General features: G+C 38.4%; 1 protein-coding gene across 12 annotated transcripts in view; it reads right to left on the minus strand.

The window, feature by feature from the left end:
* Positions 1-21817, minus strand: part of Ate1 (arginyltransferase 1) — a 122442-nt gene that overhangs the window by 84522 nt on the left and 16103 nt on the right. For 4 of the 12 annotated variants that reach the window (NM_001398757.1, XM_039107560.2, XM_039107575.2 and 1 more), the window contains 2 exons: positions 19486-19614; positions 2104-2136 (listed from right to left, as the gene is read on the minus strand). In NM_001398757.1, the coding sequence (NP_001385686.1) occupies positions 2104-2136; positions 19486-19614 (162 nt within the window). Of the gene's footprint in view, positions 1-2103; positions 2137-18541; positions 18671-19485; positions 19615-21817 lie in introns of all 12 variants that reach the window. The other 8 variants (NM_001398760.1, NM_001398758.1, XM_039107563.2 and 5 more) reach the window with 4 other exon arrangements.

Here is a 21817-nt window from a genome sequence, read left to right on the forward strand (position 1 = left end):
TGTTCTAAGCTGCATTTCTCATTTTACTAATACACAATTACATTTATCACGTGCACTTATTTTATCAACTATTTATATGATTTAACATAATTTTATACAAAATAGCAAAGATTTTTATTGATTCTAAAATATTAAATATATTAAATAGTCCTTTTATTAGTTTTCCTACACTGCCTTAGTTTTCAAAAAATTTATTTATTTGTATGTGTAAGAGTATTTTGTGTGTATGTATGTATGTATGTATGTATGTATGTACTTCATGTACACCTGCTGCCCAAAGAAGACAGAAGAGGGTGTTATATTCCCTGGAATTGGAGTCATAGATAGTTGTGGGCCACTAAGCAAATGCTAGGAAGCAAACCAGGTCCTCCATAAGAGCAGCAAGCGAGCCATCGCTCTAAGCTCTGAATGACCTTTAACTACATTCATTTTCAGGTATAAAAGTAAGTCTCTTTACACAGGTAAACAAAACTGTCCAGCCTTTTCTGTCTGATACTTCTCACATCTGTGCTCAGAAAGCACTTCCTCAGCTTCAGCAGACAACAGAGTGTATGCTGTCTCCAAGAGTCTTACGAGTTCTTATTTCTATTTTATTATTTAAAGTTGTTTCCTATACTATGCTCAGTGTTGACCACTAATCACTTCATTTCATCATAATAACCTGTGTTACTCCCATTTTCAGAGGAATTAAAAGACTTGCCCACAGGCCACCCATATCCCTCTCAACTCAGCCCAGCCCTTTCACTGTTATACTCTGCCTCCATGTTAAGACTGAAGGATTAAAGAATGTAACCAAACCTGGCTAGTACCAGCTTCTCTGGTCTGGTCCACTTCCCCTGGTGACCATTCAAACTGGTCATAGGTCATCACTCATTATTAAGAAGAACAGCTTCAATAATCAAATGATTACAGCATCATCATAGAATAGAAAAGGGAACAACTCTCAATGTAAAAAAGTGATCTGAGACAGTCTCAGAAAGAAAATAAAGCTAGGGGCTGGAGAGATGGCTCAGCGGTTAAGAGCACTGGCTGCTCTTCCAGACGTCCTGAGTTATTCCCAGCAACTACATGGTGGCTCACAACCATCTGCAATGGGATCTGATGCCCTCTTCTGGTGTGTCTGAAAACAGCTACAGTGTACTCATATAAATAAAATAAATCTTTTAAAAATTAAAAAAGAAGAAGAAAAATATAAGGCTACAGTTCAACCCTGAAAAGGAATATGACTTACGAAGCTGGGAACTGAGAAAGGAAGCTCTTAAACTGAAACAACAGAAGCAAAGAAAGAGACAAGGCTAAGACAAAAATAAAAATAAATAAATTGGAGTATGAAGGGCTAAAAGTCCAGCTTAAGAGGAGAATACAAAATATTACAGGATTTGAACAATATACTTCAGTTCACAAATATGCTGCCTCATTTCAACAGATGGCTCAGGGAAGTTTTGATTTCTAGTGTCATGTGGCTAGTAAGTAAAGACACATCTTAACCCTGGCAAGGCTCTAAGCCCAGCCTCTAGATTTACAGTGCTTTGCTTTTTCTAAGTCTCTACAATCTTCTACAAGCATTTCTGCAGCCACAGCTCACATGACTCTGTTCCCTGAATATCCAGTGACTTTTTTTTAATCTCAGTTTATGTCTTTCTGAGTTCCAAATGACAAGCAGGATGAAGACTAAATGAGCAGCACAGGAAGCGTCAGGAACAGCGCCTGTGTCCTGACGGTGACTGCTCAGCGCCAGGCAGGTCCTCCAGTCTCTTATGCAGGTGACGCCTGGTGACAGCTTGTGCCCATCCAGTTTTTCTGAGCATGAGAGTGATTCAAGCAGGGACAAAGCAACACAGGGTTCACAGAAATAAAGTGTAGGGCTGACTCCTCCCTACTTACTAAGAAAAAAAAAATGTATCTAAAGGAGCAATGACTAGTTACAAAACTGAATAGCTGCTACAAAAAAAATTGGCTGTATTCAACCCATTACTATTACCGGAAAATGTACTGTTTTAAAACAATCACTCCTAAATTACCAAATAAAAACCTGAAAAAAGAACCATGAAGCATTACACTACTGGGCACTGCTAACATGAAAATTGGAGAGCAGTCTCTTACCTCCAATGGTGAGTTGCAAAGGAATCTTGTAAACTGCAGAGTCCAGTTTGAATAGGATTGATTTCATCCAGTAAGAATGGGGCAGTAAGAAAAACATACAAAGGAAAGTTATTATACAATTTTCCAGTAAGAGCTTCTGAAGCAAAAGTCTGTACAAAGTTAATGTTTTCTACAATGTATAATTTATCCAAAGTGCAGACAGTTCAACTCAGCCCCTAAGCAGTACCAACTATTGGAATGTATCTATAAAGCCCTAAATATTTGTGTAAAAACAAATACAGCACAATTAGTCCTAAAATAGTTCAGCTTTTAAATTTTATCTCATAACCTCTGAACATAAAACTACAAAAATGCCCAGTAAAAGAGGAATCACCGACCTTTCAAATCCTAACTGTAAAGCATGGTTTAGTTAATGGCAAGAACAGGTAAACATACACATTTCAGGACACAGTGGCGAGTCAGAGGAAGAGCATGGATCCCACACTGTGCACGTCTGCTGCCACATTTACTCTGTCACCTCTCCAGCCCATATTCCTGCTTTCTTTGTTGTTCTGTCACTCTTTCTCCTACTTCCTATTACTCTCCTTCACTTCTCTTTGATTAATGACTCATACACAGGTTAACAGAGCATTAAAAGTTACTATTCCATGTTGCTTGTATGTTACAATTCCAGAGGGAGGGACAGAATATTGACAATGTAAACTTTCAGATGTCTCATACATACACATGGCAGGAAATTCACGTAACATAGATATATTTATAGAATCAACATTCTAAATCCTTTGAGATTTGTTTGATAATCAAATATCCAAGTAATATTAATCCATCTTTCTAAATGTGTATTAAGTATAATAAGCTGCAGTGGCTGGCCTGTTTCAAAGCACTCTTGGCTTTTTCTACAACAAAGCTAATTTGTACTCAGAGGAAATACAAATTTCTGTTCTCTCTGAGATACACACTGAAGAGCTAGGGATGCAGCTTAATGATAAGAGTGTTTACCCATCCTGCAAGAGGTTTTTGGTCTGAGCTCCATAACAAGGAAAGGAAGAGACTAAAATTATCAGTAAACTTATATAATGTCTGGGATTCCCTTCTACATCACTGGGGAAAGGTGTTGAGGTAAGTAACAGAAGTTGAATAAAACAACACTGCTCATATTAAACTAAAGAGGCTAAGAGATGAAGACAGAGGATTCTTTCATATATGATTAGCTCCACTCAGTGAATGCTTAGGTGTGCTACAAGAAACGTCCAAGTATCAGTTACATCCTCCCAACTATACAAATACACTCCTAAAGTGACCCAGGGAATATCAAAGCTACTAGTATCAACTAGGCTGCAGACTGTAAGATGCATATGATACTGTAAAAATTTTCTTTAATATCAAACACAATTCTATTAGTAAAAGTTATCTGAAAGTATAAAGTATACCAAGATGCTGTTTTCATAATGCTGATATGACACAAGTTTCTAAAAATGCAAATTCTATGGTCTTGGTGTCTTTTGCAATAGTTCAACCTAAGAATCAATTCTCCTCCTCCCCATAACAGAAAGTTCCAGTTGAGACACAAGGTCATTTTCACACTGGAGAAAATGGGGAACAATAAATCTGTACTCTCTTTCTATGTTAAGGTTTCCATGCTTCGCTACTGCGTGTCCATGTCACCTGCGTTATACGCATGCCTTTGAGTCTGTAAGCAGCCCAACCCTGGTTTAGCCCAACTGATGCATCAATCAAGAAAGATAGCAGTCACTTTATGAAGATACAGCTTAAGAAAGGTAATTCACACACACACACACACACACACACACACACACACACACACACACACACACATACACTATCCCCACGACATAAGAAAGATTCCAGAAATGCTTCCTTCCCATCAGTATGAAGGGAAAACCTGTTGCTTTGCTCCATTTCAGTCAATTGCTCTGAGAAGCCCTAAAAAGCTATACAGGTTACGTTCTCAGTACAAATGCTGATACTTTAAAGAACAACTGGCAAAATGATCTTTGTATCCACTAAGACTGACTACAGAAACAGATTCCTTTCAACAAATAGTATCATAACAACTGGTTAAGGTAAGAAAACAACTATGTCCAATTTTATTGTAAAATTAAAGCTACTAAATATTTAAGTCCTTTAAAATGAATTACTACGACCACAGTAAGTAGCCCATAGTAATACCTCAATGCCATCTCTAACACAGGTATACTCAGACTAGTTAATAGTTTATAAGATCTTACTCAAAATATTCAGTCCTGTTGATAAATTGATAACATTTTTACCATGCTGTATAAAGTTCCTTACTGACTTATAGATAAAAATATACTTCATCACTCCAGAAACAATAGGATGCAAAATATAGTCACCTTCCTTACCAATCTATACTCCTTATATACCTATCCATTTTAAAGATTTTTTTCTGGGAAAAAAAAAACTTAATATAATTGAAAACAGGCATAACTTTTTTTTTTTTTGGTTCTTTTTTTCGGAGCTGGGGACCGAACCCAGGGCCTTGCGCTTCCTAGGTAAGCGCTCTACCACTGAGCTAAATCCCCAGCCCCGAAAACAGGCATAACTTAACCGGCAATTTAGTTTTTCAATCATAGACGTGTAAATTTTAAGTAAGTAATAAATTTAATTCACTTAAATGTGTATAAAATTGTAACTGTCAACTATCTTAAATGTAAAAACCTGTATTCTGTAATTAGTTGTACACACGTGTGCATGTACCTCCCCTGGAGCTGGAATTACAAAAAGTTGTGAGCAACCCCACATGGGTGATGAGAACCAAACTCAGGGTCTCTGGAAAAGTAGTATACTCTCTTAACCACTAAATCATAGTTCTAGTCCCTTATCTTGAATTTTAACAGATAACGAAGAGTATCTGTTGGTATTCATCTGTGTGCTGTGTCTTCAGAAGCTGGGCTCTGTGGCCCTGTCCAGACTGCAACCTGATCTTGGGCACTGTTTAAACCAATGTGCTGTTAAAGGATAATCCCATCCCCAGAGTCTGACTGATTAATAAAAGGCTGGGGCCTGTGACCAGGCAGGAGGGAGAGGAAGGCAGGACTTGGAGTAGGGGGTTTTCAGGTAAGAAAGAATCACAAGAGGAAGAAGAGAGGAAGAGGAGGAGGTCACCAAGAGGCAGGATGGACCATGAGCACATGTCCAAAGGAAGCTTGCACTGAGAACACACATGAAACCGAGCAAGACTTGGCTGGCAAACAAAAGCTCAGAACCTGTTCAACACAGTGCAAGCAGTGTAAATAAAAACACCAGTTTTCTATGTCTTTTATTCGAGAAGTAAATGGGAAAGAGATGGAGAAACTTCCAATAGAATAGCATCAACGATTATGGCCTATATCTAAAATTCAACATACAATGCAACATTGCCAACTTAAACATCCTTTAAATTTCTTTAAAAAAAGGAGGAAAACATTCACATCAACATTTCTTTTCCCTAGCAACTGGCTTGCTCACCTTGCTTGGGAAGAGGCATTCTGATTTCTAATCCTTGTACCCACTACCCTATCCATCCCTGGCAGCCCGTCTCACACCACCTTCTAACAGATCCCGAGAGGCAAGCGATGCTTACACTGATTTCCTAAACAGTATTCCAAGTGAAAACTGTCCCCCGAAGTATATGCCATTTAGAAAACTCCTTCTTGGACTGAGACTTGTTACTTGTTTTGAATGAAGAAAAGAAAGAATAGAGAAGGACACACTTCTAATTTTGTCAGAAACACTGTCAAATTATTATCAACTATTTTACCTTTGTATTAAAATTTTTCCACACATAAATCCTTTAATGTTCTGGAAATGCTGTTTAATATGGAACCACAGTTAAATTTTGGTATTTAAAAAACTGAACATTAAAATGCAATTTTAATAAAGATAAACTGCATTAAAAACTTTTTTTTTGAGCCGTGCATAATGGCACACGCCTTTAATCCCAGCACTTAGGAAGCAGAGGCAGGTGGATGTCTTGTGGGTTTGAGGCTGGCCTGGTCAGAGTTTCCAGACAGCAAGAGCTACATAGTGACACCCTGTATCAAAAAAGTCAAATTAATGAAAAGAAAGCAGTATTTTTCCGGAAAAAAAGAATAGCAGTGAGCTGTCTCCATCAGAGTGCACTTCCAGTCCTGTAACTGTTCAGATCAACTTCCAAGAAACACCTCCTCTTAACAAGGCGTCTACTGCTCACTGTTCCTTGACCTCTTCCCTTACAAGGTCTCTACCATCTCTACTGTCTCCATGTGAGGTAATCTTAGAAAATCCTTATCTAGAATTTTATAATGATTAATCTGAATCAACCTCAAGGTAAATCCCTCAGTTCTCTTAGGAATTTGAAAGTCTTAATTCAGCCATCATTCTACATTGGCTAAGTCACACTTCGATTCCTTTCCAATGCCCTACCATTTATATTCACACTATCTTAAGCTAGCTGTTTTCAGGCAGGATAAAAATGTTATGCTTATGGGGCTGGGGATTTAGCTCAGTGGTAGAGCGCTTACCTAGGAAGCGCAAGGCCCTGGGTTCGGTCCCCAGCTCCGAGAAAAAAAAAAGGAAAAAAAAATGTTATGCTTATGAATGTGGCTCTCATAAATGTACAATTCTTAGAAATTTAATTCAACAAAGGAACAAAGTTTTATACTATAATGTAAAAAAAAAAATTAAGCCTTCAGGGCAACCTAATACACAAGCAGTGTCTTTTTAAAAGTCTTTCAACAGAAAGAGAATCAAATCTGTACATAATAGTGAGTCAAAACTAAGATCTAAAAACAACTGGAAGAGAAGAAAAAGTGGGTTAAAAGCACCTGCTTCAAAACTGTAATTCTAATTCCAGGGATCTGATACCTTCAGAGTGATGCACATAAAATAAAATTAGATAAATTTTTAAAAAATAATAAAAATGTAAAAAAAAATTCCCTAAATTCATATTACAGATATTCTCTAATCCATATGTTAACAATCGGTTGAAAGATTAATCATAAATACCACATTCTGACCAGAACTCTGCACAAAACAAACCTCAAAGAAACTAAATGATGACAATGAAAATCGTTATCGTTACATTGTAATGCATTAAATACTAGTGGAACGGGATCCTCACTGGCTTTATATCTATATGCTCATCTGATTTCTGATTCACGTAAATCATTGTGCCTCTGGTTTGATTGGTTGGTTGGTTGGTTGGTTGATTGGTTGGTTGGTTGGTTGGTTTGGTTTAGTTTGGTTTGGTTTTCCAAGACAGGGTTTCTCTGTGTGGCCCTGGCTGTCCTGGGCCTCGATTTGTAGACCAGGCTGGCCTCAAACTCATAGAGATCTTCCAGCCTCTGCCTCCTGAGTGCTAGGATTAAAAGAATGCGCTATCCCAGCCCAGTCTGTTTTTCCTTTGAGTCTGTAAACCAATTTCAGTCAAACCACTGTCCCAAGCTGGTGCCCCATGAATGCCAGACACCAGATCCACTTCAGTGATTCCAGGTCTAACTAAACTGATACATTTTGCCAGCTACAACTGCCCTACCTCAATAACAAAAAAATCCTGATTGTCTACGGACTCTGGACTCCCATGTTTATAAAAATCTTGACTTTCATTTAGTATAGTTTATAAAGTTACATCACAAGAAACTTGCACTTGCTTTAAATTTCATGTAAGCTCTATCAACACTGCACAGAACCAATTTTCCACAAAATTTGAAGAAACGCTGGTCCTTACCAACTAACTCAATTACTGGAGGTTGGAGAGATGGCTCAGCGGTTAAGAGCACTTGCTGCTCTTCCAGAGAACCTGGGTTCAATTCCTAGAAGCCATATGATGGCTTGCAACCACCTCTAACTCCAGCTCCAGGAGATCTGATGCCCTCTTGTGACTCCTATAGATGTCAGACAGGCATGTGATACACATATATACATGCAGGCAGATACACATAAATTTAAAAAGAAATAAAAAGTTCCCTTCTGGAGCCAGTGGGGTTGTTCAGCCGTAAAGGAGCCTAGGCTACCATAAAGTCTGCAACCCAAGTTTGATCCAAATGGAAACAGAGCTGACTGCAGTCAGCTGTCCTCTAACCTCTATGCAAAACATATAAATTAAAGTATAACTTAAAATTTGTTTGAATGAGTTCTGGTTTCTACCCAATGATATCCTTCAAGAGAATTCTGGTATTAATAATACTTGGGATTAATAAATGGGTCAACAACCACAAGAGTAACTATAAAATACCTTTTGAAAGAGTCTGGTTATCTGTGCAAAATTACTAAAATTACTCTACAATAGTTAACCTCTGTGTATATAGGATACCGATCAAAGAAAACAAACCTTTTAGCATGCAGCAAATGCTCTACCATTTACGCCGAGTGGTGACTATAGGAGAATTCACATTATCTAAAAATCAACATGGAGTATAGCTAAGATTTATGTTATCTTAAAAAAAATTCTTTAAAAAAATTCTTTCTCTAAATTCTCTAAATTTGTCCTAGACAGGCTTCAAAAAAATGAATAAAAGCACAGGTTCAGTGAGAGATCCTAAAAAGCACATGGTGGAGTGTGAATGCAGATACCCCACATTAAATTCTGGCCTCTACACATACATGCACAATCACACACAGAATTAGAGCCGACCTTGAAAAATAAGATACCTTCCAAAAATCAGAATAATATAAATTGAGGATAAGTAGAAAATACCACAAAACCTACAAATCAAAATTAGCATTTGCTGTTATTTATTTTCTTAATGACTGACAGTCTGACTGGAATAAGAAGAATCTCAATATGGCTTTGATTTGTAACTTTCTGATTGATAGTGAAGTTGGAACATTTTTCATGTTTATTGGCCATCTGTATTTCTTTTTTTCCAAACTGCCAGCTCCTTAGTCCGTGTTTTGATTATGTTGTTTGTTTCTATATTGTTTGGAGTTTTTTTGTACATTCATTCTGTCAGATGAATATATGCTAAAGTTCTTCTCCCATTCAATGGGCTGCCTCTTCATTAAGTTGACTACTTCCTTAGTTGTACAGTTTATCATGAGGTCCAATTTGCCAATTGTTCACCTTATTTCCCAGGTAACTAGGATCCTATTCAGAAAGCCCTTTCCGATGCCTGTATCTTGAAGTGCTTTTTCTAATAGTTTCTAATCTACATCTCTATAGTTCTCTAACAGTTTTACTAATAGTTTCAGAGTTACAGGTCTTACATTATAAATCTCTGGTCCATTGTTTGCTGTGAAGGGTGAGACACAACAACCTAATCTCATTCATTTGTTAACAAAGTTGTCATTTCTCCAGCATGAGATGATTTTAGCTTGTGTGGTTGTATGTGACCTTCTGTTCTGTTCTGCAGATCAGTTAACCTATTACACACACACACACACACACACACACACACACACACACACACAGAGGGGCGCGGGGAGTAAGTTCCATGTGGTTGCTGGGAATTGAACTCAGGACCTCTGGAAGAGCAGTTAGAGCTCTTAACCACTGAGCCATCTCTCTGCCCCAGCTTAACCTATTTTTGTGCCAGTATCATACTGTTTGGTTACTACGTATGCCTCCATAATATAACTTGAAATCATCAATATTCTTTTGTCTCAGGACTGCCTCCAAATGAATTTGAAGATTTTTTTTCCCTATTTTTATGAAAAATAGTGCTGGAATTTTAATGGGGATGCTATCACTGCCACCATTTTCACTCCTCCAACACAGCAAGTCTTCTGACTCACAGTACTTTCTTCAGATTCTTTCATCGACATTTTAAAACGTCCACTGCAGTGGTCTTTTTATGCTGGTAGGAATGAAAACTAGTCCAGTCTCTGTGGAAATTAAAATAGACTTTTCTCAAACTAAAGATACAGAGGCAGGCATGGTGGTAATGTCTTAATTCCAGCACTAGCCTATTCTACAAACCAAATTCCAGGACCGTCAGGGCTATACAGAAAAATCCTGTCTTTAAAAAAAACACCAACAACAAAACACAAAAAATACATTTACCGCATTTATGTAAAGGACTCCAAAGAAACGTATGGCAAAGACACTTGGGAATCAGCATTTACTGCAACACTATGCTAAAGTTCATTTTTATTTTTATTTCTTAGCTAGAAAGTGCTAGACTATGCTTTATTCATTGAGGTATCTTTCTCCCATAGTGACAGAAACAAACAAGAAGTTAAGATGTTCATATGATTTAGTGAAGAGAAGAATCATATTCTTCTATAACTCAGGGGAAATAAATATGGGAAATGTTCTAAATGTAAATTTTTGAGCTATTTCAGAATGACTGTCACATAAGAGCCCAGAAATAGATGCACCAATATTTATAAACCAATACAAATATAGGTTCTCTTTTTAGACATACTTTATGGCAGAATTATACTCTGGATAAGTATTATTTACTTTTATAATTACCAACTAGAAGAAAACAAACTTTTAAATCATGCAGGCAGTTACCTGAAATTATTTGGCATACCAAGTGAACGGCAGCAAAACACAAGCCTTCCTCGGTTAGTCCATCAATCAGTGGGAAGTGCTGCTCACTTGACACTTCCCTCCAATTTAATGGGGAAAGCAGACCTACATAGAAAGCCTAGAGACAATGGCACTCACAGCCACATCGCTCCTATCCCACGAGCTTTGCACTCACTAAAATGTGCTTAACTCATCCTAGGTCAATTTCTCAACACTCAGAAAATTAAAAGCAGCTTTTACTTATTATAGGAAAACAACTGTCAAGAGCTTTAGATATCATTCAAACTTTCCTTTTTCTTCCTGAGACATTTACAACTTAGCATCAACTAAATTTCTCGCCAGCTGTTTCTTAAAAACTGTCAGTTCTGAACTCACTCATTGGACGAAGCCCCTGGCCTGTGTTAGAGGAACACTGCTGGGTGCTGTGGCTCTGGCCAAACATTTTTCTAAGCTGGAACAACAAGCAAAAGTATATGACTGACTGACTGACCCAATATAACTAATTTATCAAAGAACTAGCCCCGATCTAGCAAGTTCTCCATCAGATGGAACCTAGAGAGACCTGGTCTTCCTTCTTCTGCAGTTCTAAGCAAAGAAAAGAAATGCACAAACTGACTAGTGGTTCTCTTCACATGTTTCCTGTGGTCTAACAGGATGAGTCCAAATAGCATAAAAATTTCTTACCTATTGATGAATTTTATTTTCTCCCTTTTGGGAAAAAATTAATACTAAAGTTCAAAACTATGGCTGGGAGTTTAGGCCAGCTAAAGTACATTAGGCCCTGTATTCAATTCTCAACACTACAATAAACAAACAAACATAAGTAAACATGTGACTTTCAATTCAAATGAATATGCTAATGTAAGTGAAACACAAAGCAACAAGAAAAGAATTTTATTTGCAATGCTTACCGAATATAGCTGAAGACTCATTTATTTGCTCCTGACCTTCCTGAGAAAGCCAGTGAACTCCGGTCAAAGGAGTAAGCAGCAAAGCAGGCTGTTTGTACAAAACAGCTGGGGAGAAAAACTGGTGGCTGCCAGATTTTAAAGCCCTCAGGAAAAATCAGCGGTCTTGATATTTGCAACATCCTGATGACTCCTTATAGTACAAATGTGCATCATCACCAATCCACATCCTGGGGTCAGACACCACTACAAGGATGATCTTATTTTCCCTCCTCACAATAAACACTGCTGTGTTCCCTCCTGCACACTGCACAAATAGGAAACTTAACAGCAAAAACAGCTAAAGGATTGGGAACTCTCTTAGAGCCACACAGGAAACAAGTGGAGGGCGATGGTTTAAGGCAGAAACTGATCAGTTTATACCTCACTCTTGGTTCTCCTCAGCCCATCAATACTCTGATCCTAACAGATGGAATTAATGTCACCTCATTATCACACACCTAACCAATTTATCACTGGACACATTTGCTCTCAGACAGTATGATTCATCATGAATTAGCAGTAGGGGCTGGAAAGGTTAAGAGCAATGGCTGTTCTTGCAGAGAACCGGGGTTCAATTTCCAGTATCCACACGGTGGTTCATAACCATGCATAACTCCAATTTCAGGAGACCTGATGCACTCTTCTGACCTCTGTTAGCACCAATGGTGCATACACATACATGCAGGCTGGCAAAACACTCACGTAAAGTAAAATAAGCAATTTTAAAAACACAGAGCCGAATCCCAGAAGCTGTTCTTGATCTCCACATAAGCATCACAGCACATGCTCTACAATCAATCAATCTCTCATACATGAATAAATATAATAAACTTTGGGAAAAATAAAAAAGAAATACCATCCGTTTCATACCAAACAAGTCATTGCACGTCTTTCATCATTCCTCTCCTCCACTTTCAGAGATAACAGAAGTGAGCACAGATTACTCGGAGCCATTACTGTGCCTGTATTCATTAAGTCAAACCTAACTAGCGCTCAGACACAGCACTGCTCCAGACTCCAGGTGCTCACCAAAAGACCAAACAAACCCTGAAGGAAATAATGTGGCAGCTAACATGGAGAAGCAAACAAGTGTCTTGGGGCTAGAGAGATGGTTAGGACCACACACTGCACTCGCAAGACCTGAGCTAAGATTCTCAAAGTCCACTTTAGATGGCTTACAGCTGCCAGTAACTCCAGCTCCAGGGTGTCTGAAACCTCCGGCCAGTGCTCGAAAACCCACACAAAGGCACATCTCCTTAACTTAAAACAGAGTAACTATTTTAAATTGTTTTATTTACCAAAACATCCCTCAGCCACTTTTCCACCTTCTAAACTGCTAACAACAAACTTGATGGCCTGGTTTTCCAGCTAATGACCAGTATTTTTTTTTTTTTTTTTTTTTGGAGCTGGGGATCGAACCCAGGGCCTTGCGCTTGCTAGGCAAGTGCTCTACCACTGAGCTAAATCCCCAACCCCTGTGTACTCTTGGGATGGTGGATAGTCCTAGGAACTCAGGGGGTGGGGGGGTATGGTTGGTTGATATTGTTGTTCTTCTTATGGGACTGCAAATCCCTTCAGCTCCTTCAGTCCTTTCTCTAACTACTCCATTAGGGACCCCCATTCTCAGTTCAATGGTTGGCTGCGAGCATCCACCTAGGTATTTGTCAGGCTCTAGCAGAGCCTCTCAGGAGACAGTTATATCAGGCTCCTGTCAGCATGCACTTCTTGGCATCCGCAATATTGTCTGGTTTTGGTGTCTGTATATGGGATAGATTCCCCCCAGGTGGGGCAGTCTCTGGATGGCCTTTTCTTCAGTCTCTGCACTCCACACTGTGTCTCCATATTTCCTCCTGTTTTTTGTTTCCCCTTCTAAGAAGGTCTAAAGCATCCATGCTTTGATCTTTCTTCTTCTTGAGCTTCATGTGGTTTGTGAATTTTATCTTGGATATTCTGAGCTTTTGGGCTAATATCTACTTATCAGTGAGTGCATTGGGCTAATATCTACTTATAAGTGTGTGTTCTTTTGTGATTGGGTTACCTCACTCACTATACAAAAAAAAAAAAAACAAAAACAAAAACAGAAGTTGGTTCTTTGAGAAAATCAACAAGATAGATAAATCCTTAGCCAGACTAACCAGAGGGCACAGAGACAGTATCCAAATTAATAAAATCAGAAATGAAAAGGGAGACAGGGAGAGACAACAACAGAAACTGAGGAAATTAAAAAAATCTTCAGATCCTACTACAAAAGCCTAGACTCAACAAAACTGGAAAATCTGGATGAAATGGACAATTTTCTAGACAGATACCAGGTACTAAAGTTAATTCAAGATGAGATAAACTATCTAAACAGTTTCATAGCCCCTAAAGAAATAGAAGCAATCATTAAAAGTCTCCCAACCAAGAAAAGCTGAGAACCAGATCGGTTTAGTGCTGAATTCTATCAGACCTTCATAGAAGACCTAATACCAATACTTTCCAAATTATTCCACAAAAAAAAAAAAAAAAAAAAAAAAAACAGAAGGAACACTACTCAATTCCTTCTATGAAGTCATAATTACACTTATACCTAAACCACACAAAGACCCAACAAAGAGAACTTCGAACCAACTTTCCTTATGAATATCAATGCCAAAATACTCAGTAAAATTCTCTCAAACCAAGAGCACATAAAAAACGATTATTCATCATGACCAAGTAGGCTTCATCCCAGGGATGCAGGGATGGTTCAATATATGGAAATCCATCACTGTAATCCACTGTATAAACAAACTCACAGAAAAAAACCACAGCATTAGATTCTAAGAAAGCATCCAACAAAATTCAACACCCCTTCATGTTAAAAGTCTTGGAAAGATCAGGAATTCAAGGCCCATATCTAAACATAGTAAAAGCCATATACAGCAAACCAGTAGCCAATACCAAGCTAAATGGAGGGAAACTTGAAGCAATCCCATTAAAATCAGGGACTAGACAAGGCTGCCCACTCTCTCCCTACCTATTCAACACAGTACTCAAAGTCCTAGCCAGAGCAATTAGACAACCAAAAGAGGTCAAAGAGATACAAATTGGAAAAGAAGAAGTCAAATATCATTATTTGCAGATGATTTGATAATATACTTAAGTGACCCCAAAAATTCCACCAGAGAACTCCTACAGCTGATAAAAAAAAACTTCAGCAAAGTGGCTGGACATAAAATTAACTCAAACAAATCAGTAGCCTTCCTCTACTCAATAGAAAAACAGGCTGAGAAAGAAATTAGGGAAACAACACCCTTTACAATAGTCACAAATGATATAAAATATCTTGGACCTTGGTGTGACTCTAACCAAGCAAATGAAAGATTTATATGACAAGAACTTCAAGTCTCTGAAGAAAGAAACTGAAGAAGATCTCAGAAGATGAAAAGATATCCCATGCTCGCTCATGGATTGGCAGGATTAATATAGTAAAAGTGACCATCTTGCCAAAAGCAATCTACAGATTCAATGCAACCCCCATCAAAATTCCAAGTAAATTCTTCACAGAGTTAGAAAGAGTAATTTGCAAATTCATTTGGAATAACAAGAAACCCAGGATATCGAAAACTATTCTCAACAATAAAAGAACATTTAATTACTTCTGACTGCAGAGCAACATTTTCCCCAAAGTGCTGCTGGAAACAAATCAACCAGTAGAGCAGAGAAGCTCCTTGTGAGGCCAACAGAAGCAAACATTTAGAAAGACCAAGAGAAGAGACAAACACAACTGAAGCACTTATCACTGACAGGACTACACATAAGCCTAAGACTAAGCCTCTAACACGGGCTATCAAATACTGGGGTACACTCACTCTTTTTTTTTTTTTTTTTTTTGCTTCTGATTTAAAAAGCAACTATAAAAATAGCATGTGCACACTTGGTTTGTTGGGGCAGTAACATATACACTATGAATGCAGTGACAATAAGGCTGTAATGAAACTGGACAGGGGTAAAACTCTACTAGAGTTGGGAAGTGACACCAGTCTTAAGATGTCTTAAATCAGTGGTTCTCAACTGTGGGTCGCAACCCCCTTAGTGCTGAACAACCTTTTTACAGGGGTCACCTAAGACCATGGAAAAACATAGATATTTGCATTATAACCTGTAATAGTAGCAAAATTACAGTTATGAAGTAGCAACGAAAAAAGTTTTATGGTTAGAAGTCCCCACAACATGAAGAACTATATTAAAGGGCCACATCAGGAAGGTTGACAACCACTGAATTAAATCTACAAGAACAAACAAAAGCCAGAAGAAGCAAAAAGGTTAATAAATGAAGTATAAATAGCTACTTTCTAACACTGGGTTGATTTTATGTCTGTGGGTACTTGTTTTGCCTGCATGTATTTCTGTGTACCACATTCATGTTCAGCCTGCAGAGTTAAAGCGGCCTGTGACACAACATGTGGATGCGGGGAATCAACCTAGTCCTCTGGAAAAGAAGCCAGGACTTTTAACTGCTGAACCATTTCTCCAGCCCCAATATTTACTTATTTTTATCCCTTTTCTCAGTTTATAAAAGACATTAACATTCCCAGTAGTGGTGGCGGCGCATGCTTTTAATCTTGGCACTTGGAAGGCAAGGGCAGACCTCTGAGTTCAAGCCTGTTCTTCAGAGTGAGTTCCAAGACATCCAAGGCGACAGAGAGAAACCTTGTCTCAAAAAAAAAAAAAAAAAAAAAAATCACATAAACACACACACACACACACACACACACAAAGATATTTCTTAAGATTTCTTTTACTGTTTCTTAATTATGTGCATGAAAGTTTCCCATGTGTGTGCATGCCTGGAGGCCAGAGAGGGTGTCAGATCCTCTGCAGCTGAAGTTACTCTCAGCTGTGAACCACCTACATAGATGCTGGAAACCAAACCCAAACCCTCTGGAAGCCTACTTACTCTTAACCACTGAGCCACTTTTCTAGCCCCAAGACATTATATAAAATTAACTGTATAAAATAGAATTATATGTTATTTTACATAATTACATTATACTTAAGAATATAATTATAAAGAATTATATAAGACAGAAATACTTTATAATTATAAATTATATTTAAATTTTATAAAATGTAACTGATTTATAACAAGCATACATGAAACTTGTGTTAAAAGTAACAGAATGGCACAAAAAGGGACCAGACGAAACTAGAACCACAGAAATAACACTTCATTATCTCTATGGAATAGTTAGTATAAATCTGAGGTAGCCCCAATAAAAGAATATCCATGGGATAAGTTCTAGATTAGGCACTTTCACAGATATTTTTTTGACTCAAAATTTAAATGAAAAAATCTTAAAAGAATTTTAAATGTCATACAAGAAACAAGTCATGTATTACAAAAGAAAGCAGTAAAAGGAATCAGAGGAACAAACTGACAGATACACAGAAATGAAAAAAAGCAGGTAAAATCCATCAAGCCTTCTGGGCTCTGTCTGGAGACTCCCCATTCTCGAATACCGACTTCCTCTGAATATCTACCACCACAGTGACTTCACCCCAGACAGGACCTTTGAAGGCCCAGCATGCTAGTCACCACTGCCTCTTCCTTAAGACTTGGGGTTCAGGTAAAGTCTCCTCTACCCATCACTTTTTAGTCCCTCACTGCCGCAGCTTCTGTGACTGGCCCCAGGGTTAGATATACAACATCCTGGCAGCTTTTTCACTGAAGCCATCAGGAAAGAGTCATGCTGCTTTTTAAAAGCTGAGGTCTAGACTGTTAGAAGGAAGAGCCCTAAAATAACAAAATTCATCTCAACCAGCATGAGTCAGTCTGCGATTAAACAACTGTAGAAAAAACTACACAGACCTGATATTCTTAGAAGGAATAAAGCTAGTTCTGAATTACATATACAAGTAAAATTCTCGTTTAAAAAAAAAAGTATTGCTTCAAGAGCTAAACTATAGTAGAATGTTTCCTATCCTGCACAAAGTTCAACGTCCAGCACCACAAAGAAAAAAAATCAATTCAGCTTTGGTTTCTTATGCCTACCAAGTTGATTTTTCTGAAGTACTAAAGTATTCAACACATGTTTTTAATTCTTCCTAGATTGTCTTAGCTCATTATCAAACATTTTTAGTAAGTCAAGATATATACTAAAGTGCTTATAGACAAAAATGGTAGAGTGGTTAAGATTTGGAGCAAAATAGTCCAACATAATAGCAAAGGGCAGGAAGGAGACGAAAATAAAAATGGTGTTCATGTGTTTCCTGTTTCCAAAATATCTTTAAGAAGACCACTTGCTCCTAACTAAAACTGCACAGCTTATTCATCGTCTCTGTTGCCTTACACACAGCTAAGGAGTGTGGTTCCTCAAGCTCACCATGTACTTCAGCGTCCATACTGTTGAGCGTGATTGAACTGATGCCAAGAACACCCTTCTCTTTTTAGGCCAGACAGACTCCTTCCCATCTGCCCAGGCTTGACTCATTGTCAGCTCTGCACCTGTCTGTTCCTTTATCCCAACACACCTCTATCCCACTGCTATAACAATATCATCTCTCACTCACTCAGATCCACAGCCTGGGAAATGGAGGACCTCGTCACCTTGTCAGATGACGCTCTATACAGCAATCTCAACAGGTGTGCTTTGTCCACTTCAAGGTGTGGCCAGTAAATGTCTGCTGACTAAGGCTGCAGGACAAAACCCTATTGATGCTGTACTCAAGTTCCTGGTGGAAAACTTTTTGATTTTACGATTATTTTTTATTAGAGGATTCAAAAAAGCTAGGTCTGAATCTTTCCCACCAAGCTCAGTAAGAGACACTCAGAGAGCCGTCAATCGGCTCTACTTAGGGGCTGGGGATTTAGCTCAGTGGTAGAGCGCTTGCCTAGGAAGCGCAAGGCCCTGGGTTCGGTCCCCAGCTCCGAAAAAAAGAACCAAAAAAAAAAAAAAAAAAAAAAAAATCGGCTCTACTTAATAGTCAAGATATATCATGCTTCTTTACAACCTTGTTGATATAGGGAAAAATGTTTAAAAGACAGTACCTCAGACTTATCACATATATCAGGTTCATCCTGGTGGATAGCCACTTGATACTTGGTATATAAAGAAAGGGACTGGTTGAAGGATGACTTGAACTCTGGGTCCTCAAAGGAGGCAGGTACTAGCCTCACCTTCAGAGCAAGGAAAATATAAGCCAATGCTATTGAACCAACTCTACCTGTTGACACACTTCTGAAGGTGAGGCTAGAGGAAGATCTCTGCAAACCACTTCCAAAGTTCAGCCCTCGGATCTGTGATAAAGCAGCAGGAATGGAATGGAGGGACACAGCCAACTGTGACCAACTTTCTACCAACACTCAGGACAATGTTAAACTCACAAGAGCCAGACAGACAATTTTTTCCTACTTTGGTTTTTCTCTCTTCACCAGCAGTACCGTCACAAACACTAATGACTACTGCTGCCAACTGGTCCCAGCCAGCACTTCTGCCACCTCTACTGAATGAAGTGCTTTAGGCCTTTTTTCATTCCCAGACCTTTTTTATCTTTTTAAATCATCTGCTATTTAAAACTGTAAGTGGACAAAGAGTCTATTAAAGACCTCCACCTTCTTTTTCCAGTCCATCTCTTTTGTATATGGGTATTCCATTAATAAGGAATAACTAAGCTGCTATGAACTCTCTAGATGACTTTCAAACATGGATGAAGCATAGCAACACACCAGGCCAAGTGCACCTTCTTCTCATGGGCATCTAACTTGAAGCTACATGACTTGTGGGTAAATATGAAGCTTTGAATAAAAGCAGCGTGGCACATGACTTTCCACTTGGAAACTCTGTGTGACTGGCACTTAACACATGACAATGTGAATTCCCAGTTACAGAATGTCCACTCACTCAGTCTCATCTTTGTGCCGTTATGCAACGAACTGGATATAAACAAAAATACAGTACAGTTATACCGAAACCTCATACTTGGCCTGCTGACCTGGCTCACAGTTGGCTTATCAGGTGGATCCTTGTGAATAATCATCTGGTAACGTTTATAGACCTGGTAAGACTCCTGAAATGTGGCTTTGAACTGAGGACTTGGTGGAGAAGATCTTACCACCCTCACCTTCAGAAGGAGTTAAAAGACAATGTTTATTAATTCATTCAATGATTCAATGCTACAGAATATGCACTAACAGAAACACTCGATCAAAAAACCATGTTTCAAAAATTATTAAAGCATAACATTTATTTTAACATTAAAAACCAGATGAGTTAGCAAATGAAGAAAAGTTATTATTACAATCTACAGTCTACTTAAAGAAAGCCAAAAACAATCCCCTCTAAATTTAAGCCTCACCTCTGACAAATTAAAAACTGACAGGTTCCTCTTAGCTGTGATAACACAAACACTCAAATTTTAGTTGTCTAAAACTTACCAAAAGTCAGTCAGTCAGAACCACTGAAAACTGTGAACACACCTTTACGTGTCTTTGTTCCTCTAACTGAGCCTAAGACTGCGTTAACTAGCATGCATGCCATGTAGAGTTAAAGGCACTAGTATGTTTCCCTTACGATTACCTTACAATGTCAACATCTTGGACAAATAATCAAAGCTTTCAAGACTTTAAATGAGGATAAGTTAAAAATGGTAACTCTGCACAGAACTAACATTTATCTTAACATTAATTACTAACAGTTAAGATGCATTAGTACAATAGCAGCAAAAGGAAATTAAATACAATACAATGAGGACATAATGAATGGGGCATTTCATGTTGGCACAAGAAAAAGAGTGACAGCCAGCAGATAACAAATCCCTCACCCTGGGTACTACCATATTAAAAATGCAAATGCTGAGACCTTCAGAACTCTTTTTTTTAAAGGTTGGCTTCTTTGTTTATTTATTTATTTATTGCATATAAGTATACTGTAGCTGTCTTCAGATACACCAGAAAAGAGCATCAGATCCCATTACAGATGGTTGTGAGCCACCATGTGGTTGCTGAGATTTGAACTCAGGATCTCTGGAAGAGCAGTCAGTGCTTTTTTTTTTTTTTTTTTTTTTTTTTTTCTTTTTCTTTTTTTTTCTTTTTTTTTTCTATTCTTTTTTTTTTTCGGAGCTGGGGACCGAACCCAGGGCCTTGCGCTTGCTAGGCAAGCGCTCTACCACTGAGCCAAATCCCCAACCCCGCAGTCAGTGCTTTTAACCACTGAGCCATCTCTCCAGTCCCCTTCAGAACTCTTATTTGAGGTGTGGCTGATTCCCTGAATATCCTACCTACCATCAAAGGATAAGGCCCCTTTGTGTTTTAAGTAGTATACTTAACTCTCTACAATTCTTGAAAGAAAGTCAGTAACAGTATCAAAGTAACAAGCAGTTGTAATAGTCAAAGTTGTTAAACTTGTCTGATAAAACCTCTATAGCAAACCTTTTATAATCTCTGTGAGTCTGTGTGTACAGCACAGGCACATGGGTGTGTGGTACGCAAGCCTACGCCTGGCAAGCTGAATGTAGCTCTACTGCTTTACAGTTTGAGGCTTCTCGCTGAACCAGAGGCTCACCGTGTTGGCTAGGTAAGCTGGCTAGCCAACATGCTCTGAGATCCGGCTGCCTACACCCCTTAGAGTTGGGATTACAGTTGCTCACAGCCATGAATATATGGGAGCTAGAGATCTGAACTAAGGGCTTCACTCTTCCACTGAGCCATCACGTCAGCCCCATTAAGATTAGCATTAATGTCCTTGGGTAGTAAGCTACGAATTCGAATCAAGCATGAGAATATTTTTACATCATTATGGTTAATATTTTTAAAATAATTTTAATAAATAATTAATATTGAAATTGTTAATTTGTTGTTGAAATAAGAAAGTCTGAGAGAAATGGGAATTTGGCACAGAAAATTTTTAGCTAAATTGGCTGGGATTTCTTTTGAGAAAGAATTTGGTAGTTGTGCTGGCTAATTTTATGTCAACTTGACACAAGCCAAAGTTATCTGATGAGAAGGAACATCAATTGAAAAAAAATGTTCCTATAAGATCTGGTTGTAGGGCTTTTTTAAAATTAATGGTTGATAAGAAAGGGCCAAGTGGTATCATTCCTAGGCTGGTGTCCTGAGTTCTGTAAGAAAGGGGCTGAGCAAGGCACGGGAAGCAAGCCAGTAAGCAGCAAACCTCCACGGCCTCTGCATCAGCTCCTGCCTCCAGGTTCCTGCCCTGCTTGAGTTCCTGTCATGACTTCCTTCAGTGATGAACAGTGATGTGGGAAGTGTAGCCAAATAAATTCTTCCCTCTCCAATTAGTTTTGTGGCCATAGTGTTTCATCACAG

Source organism: Rattus norvegicus, chromosome 1 (assembly GCF_036323735.1).
Source record: "Rattus norvegicus strain BN/NHsdMcwi chromosome 1, GRCr8, whole genome shotgun sequence".
Lineage (NCBI taxonomy): Eukaryota > Metazoa > Chordata > Mammalia > Rodentia > Muridae > Rattus > Rattus norvegicus.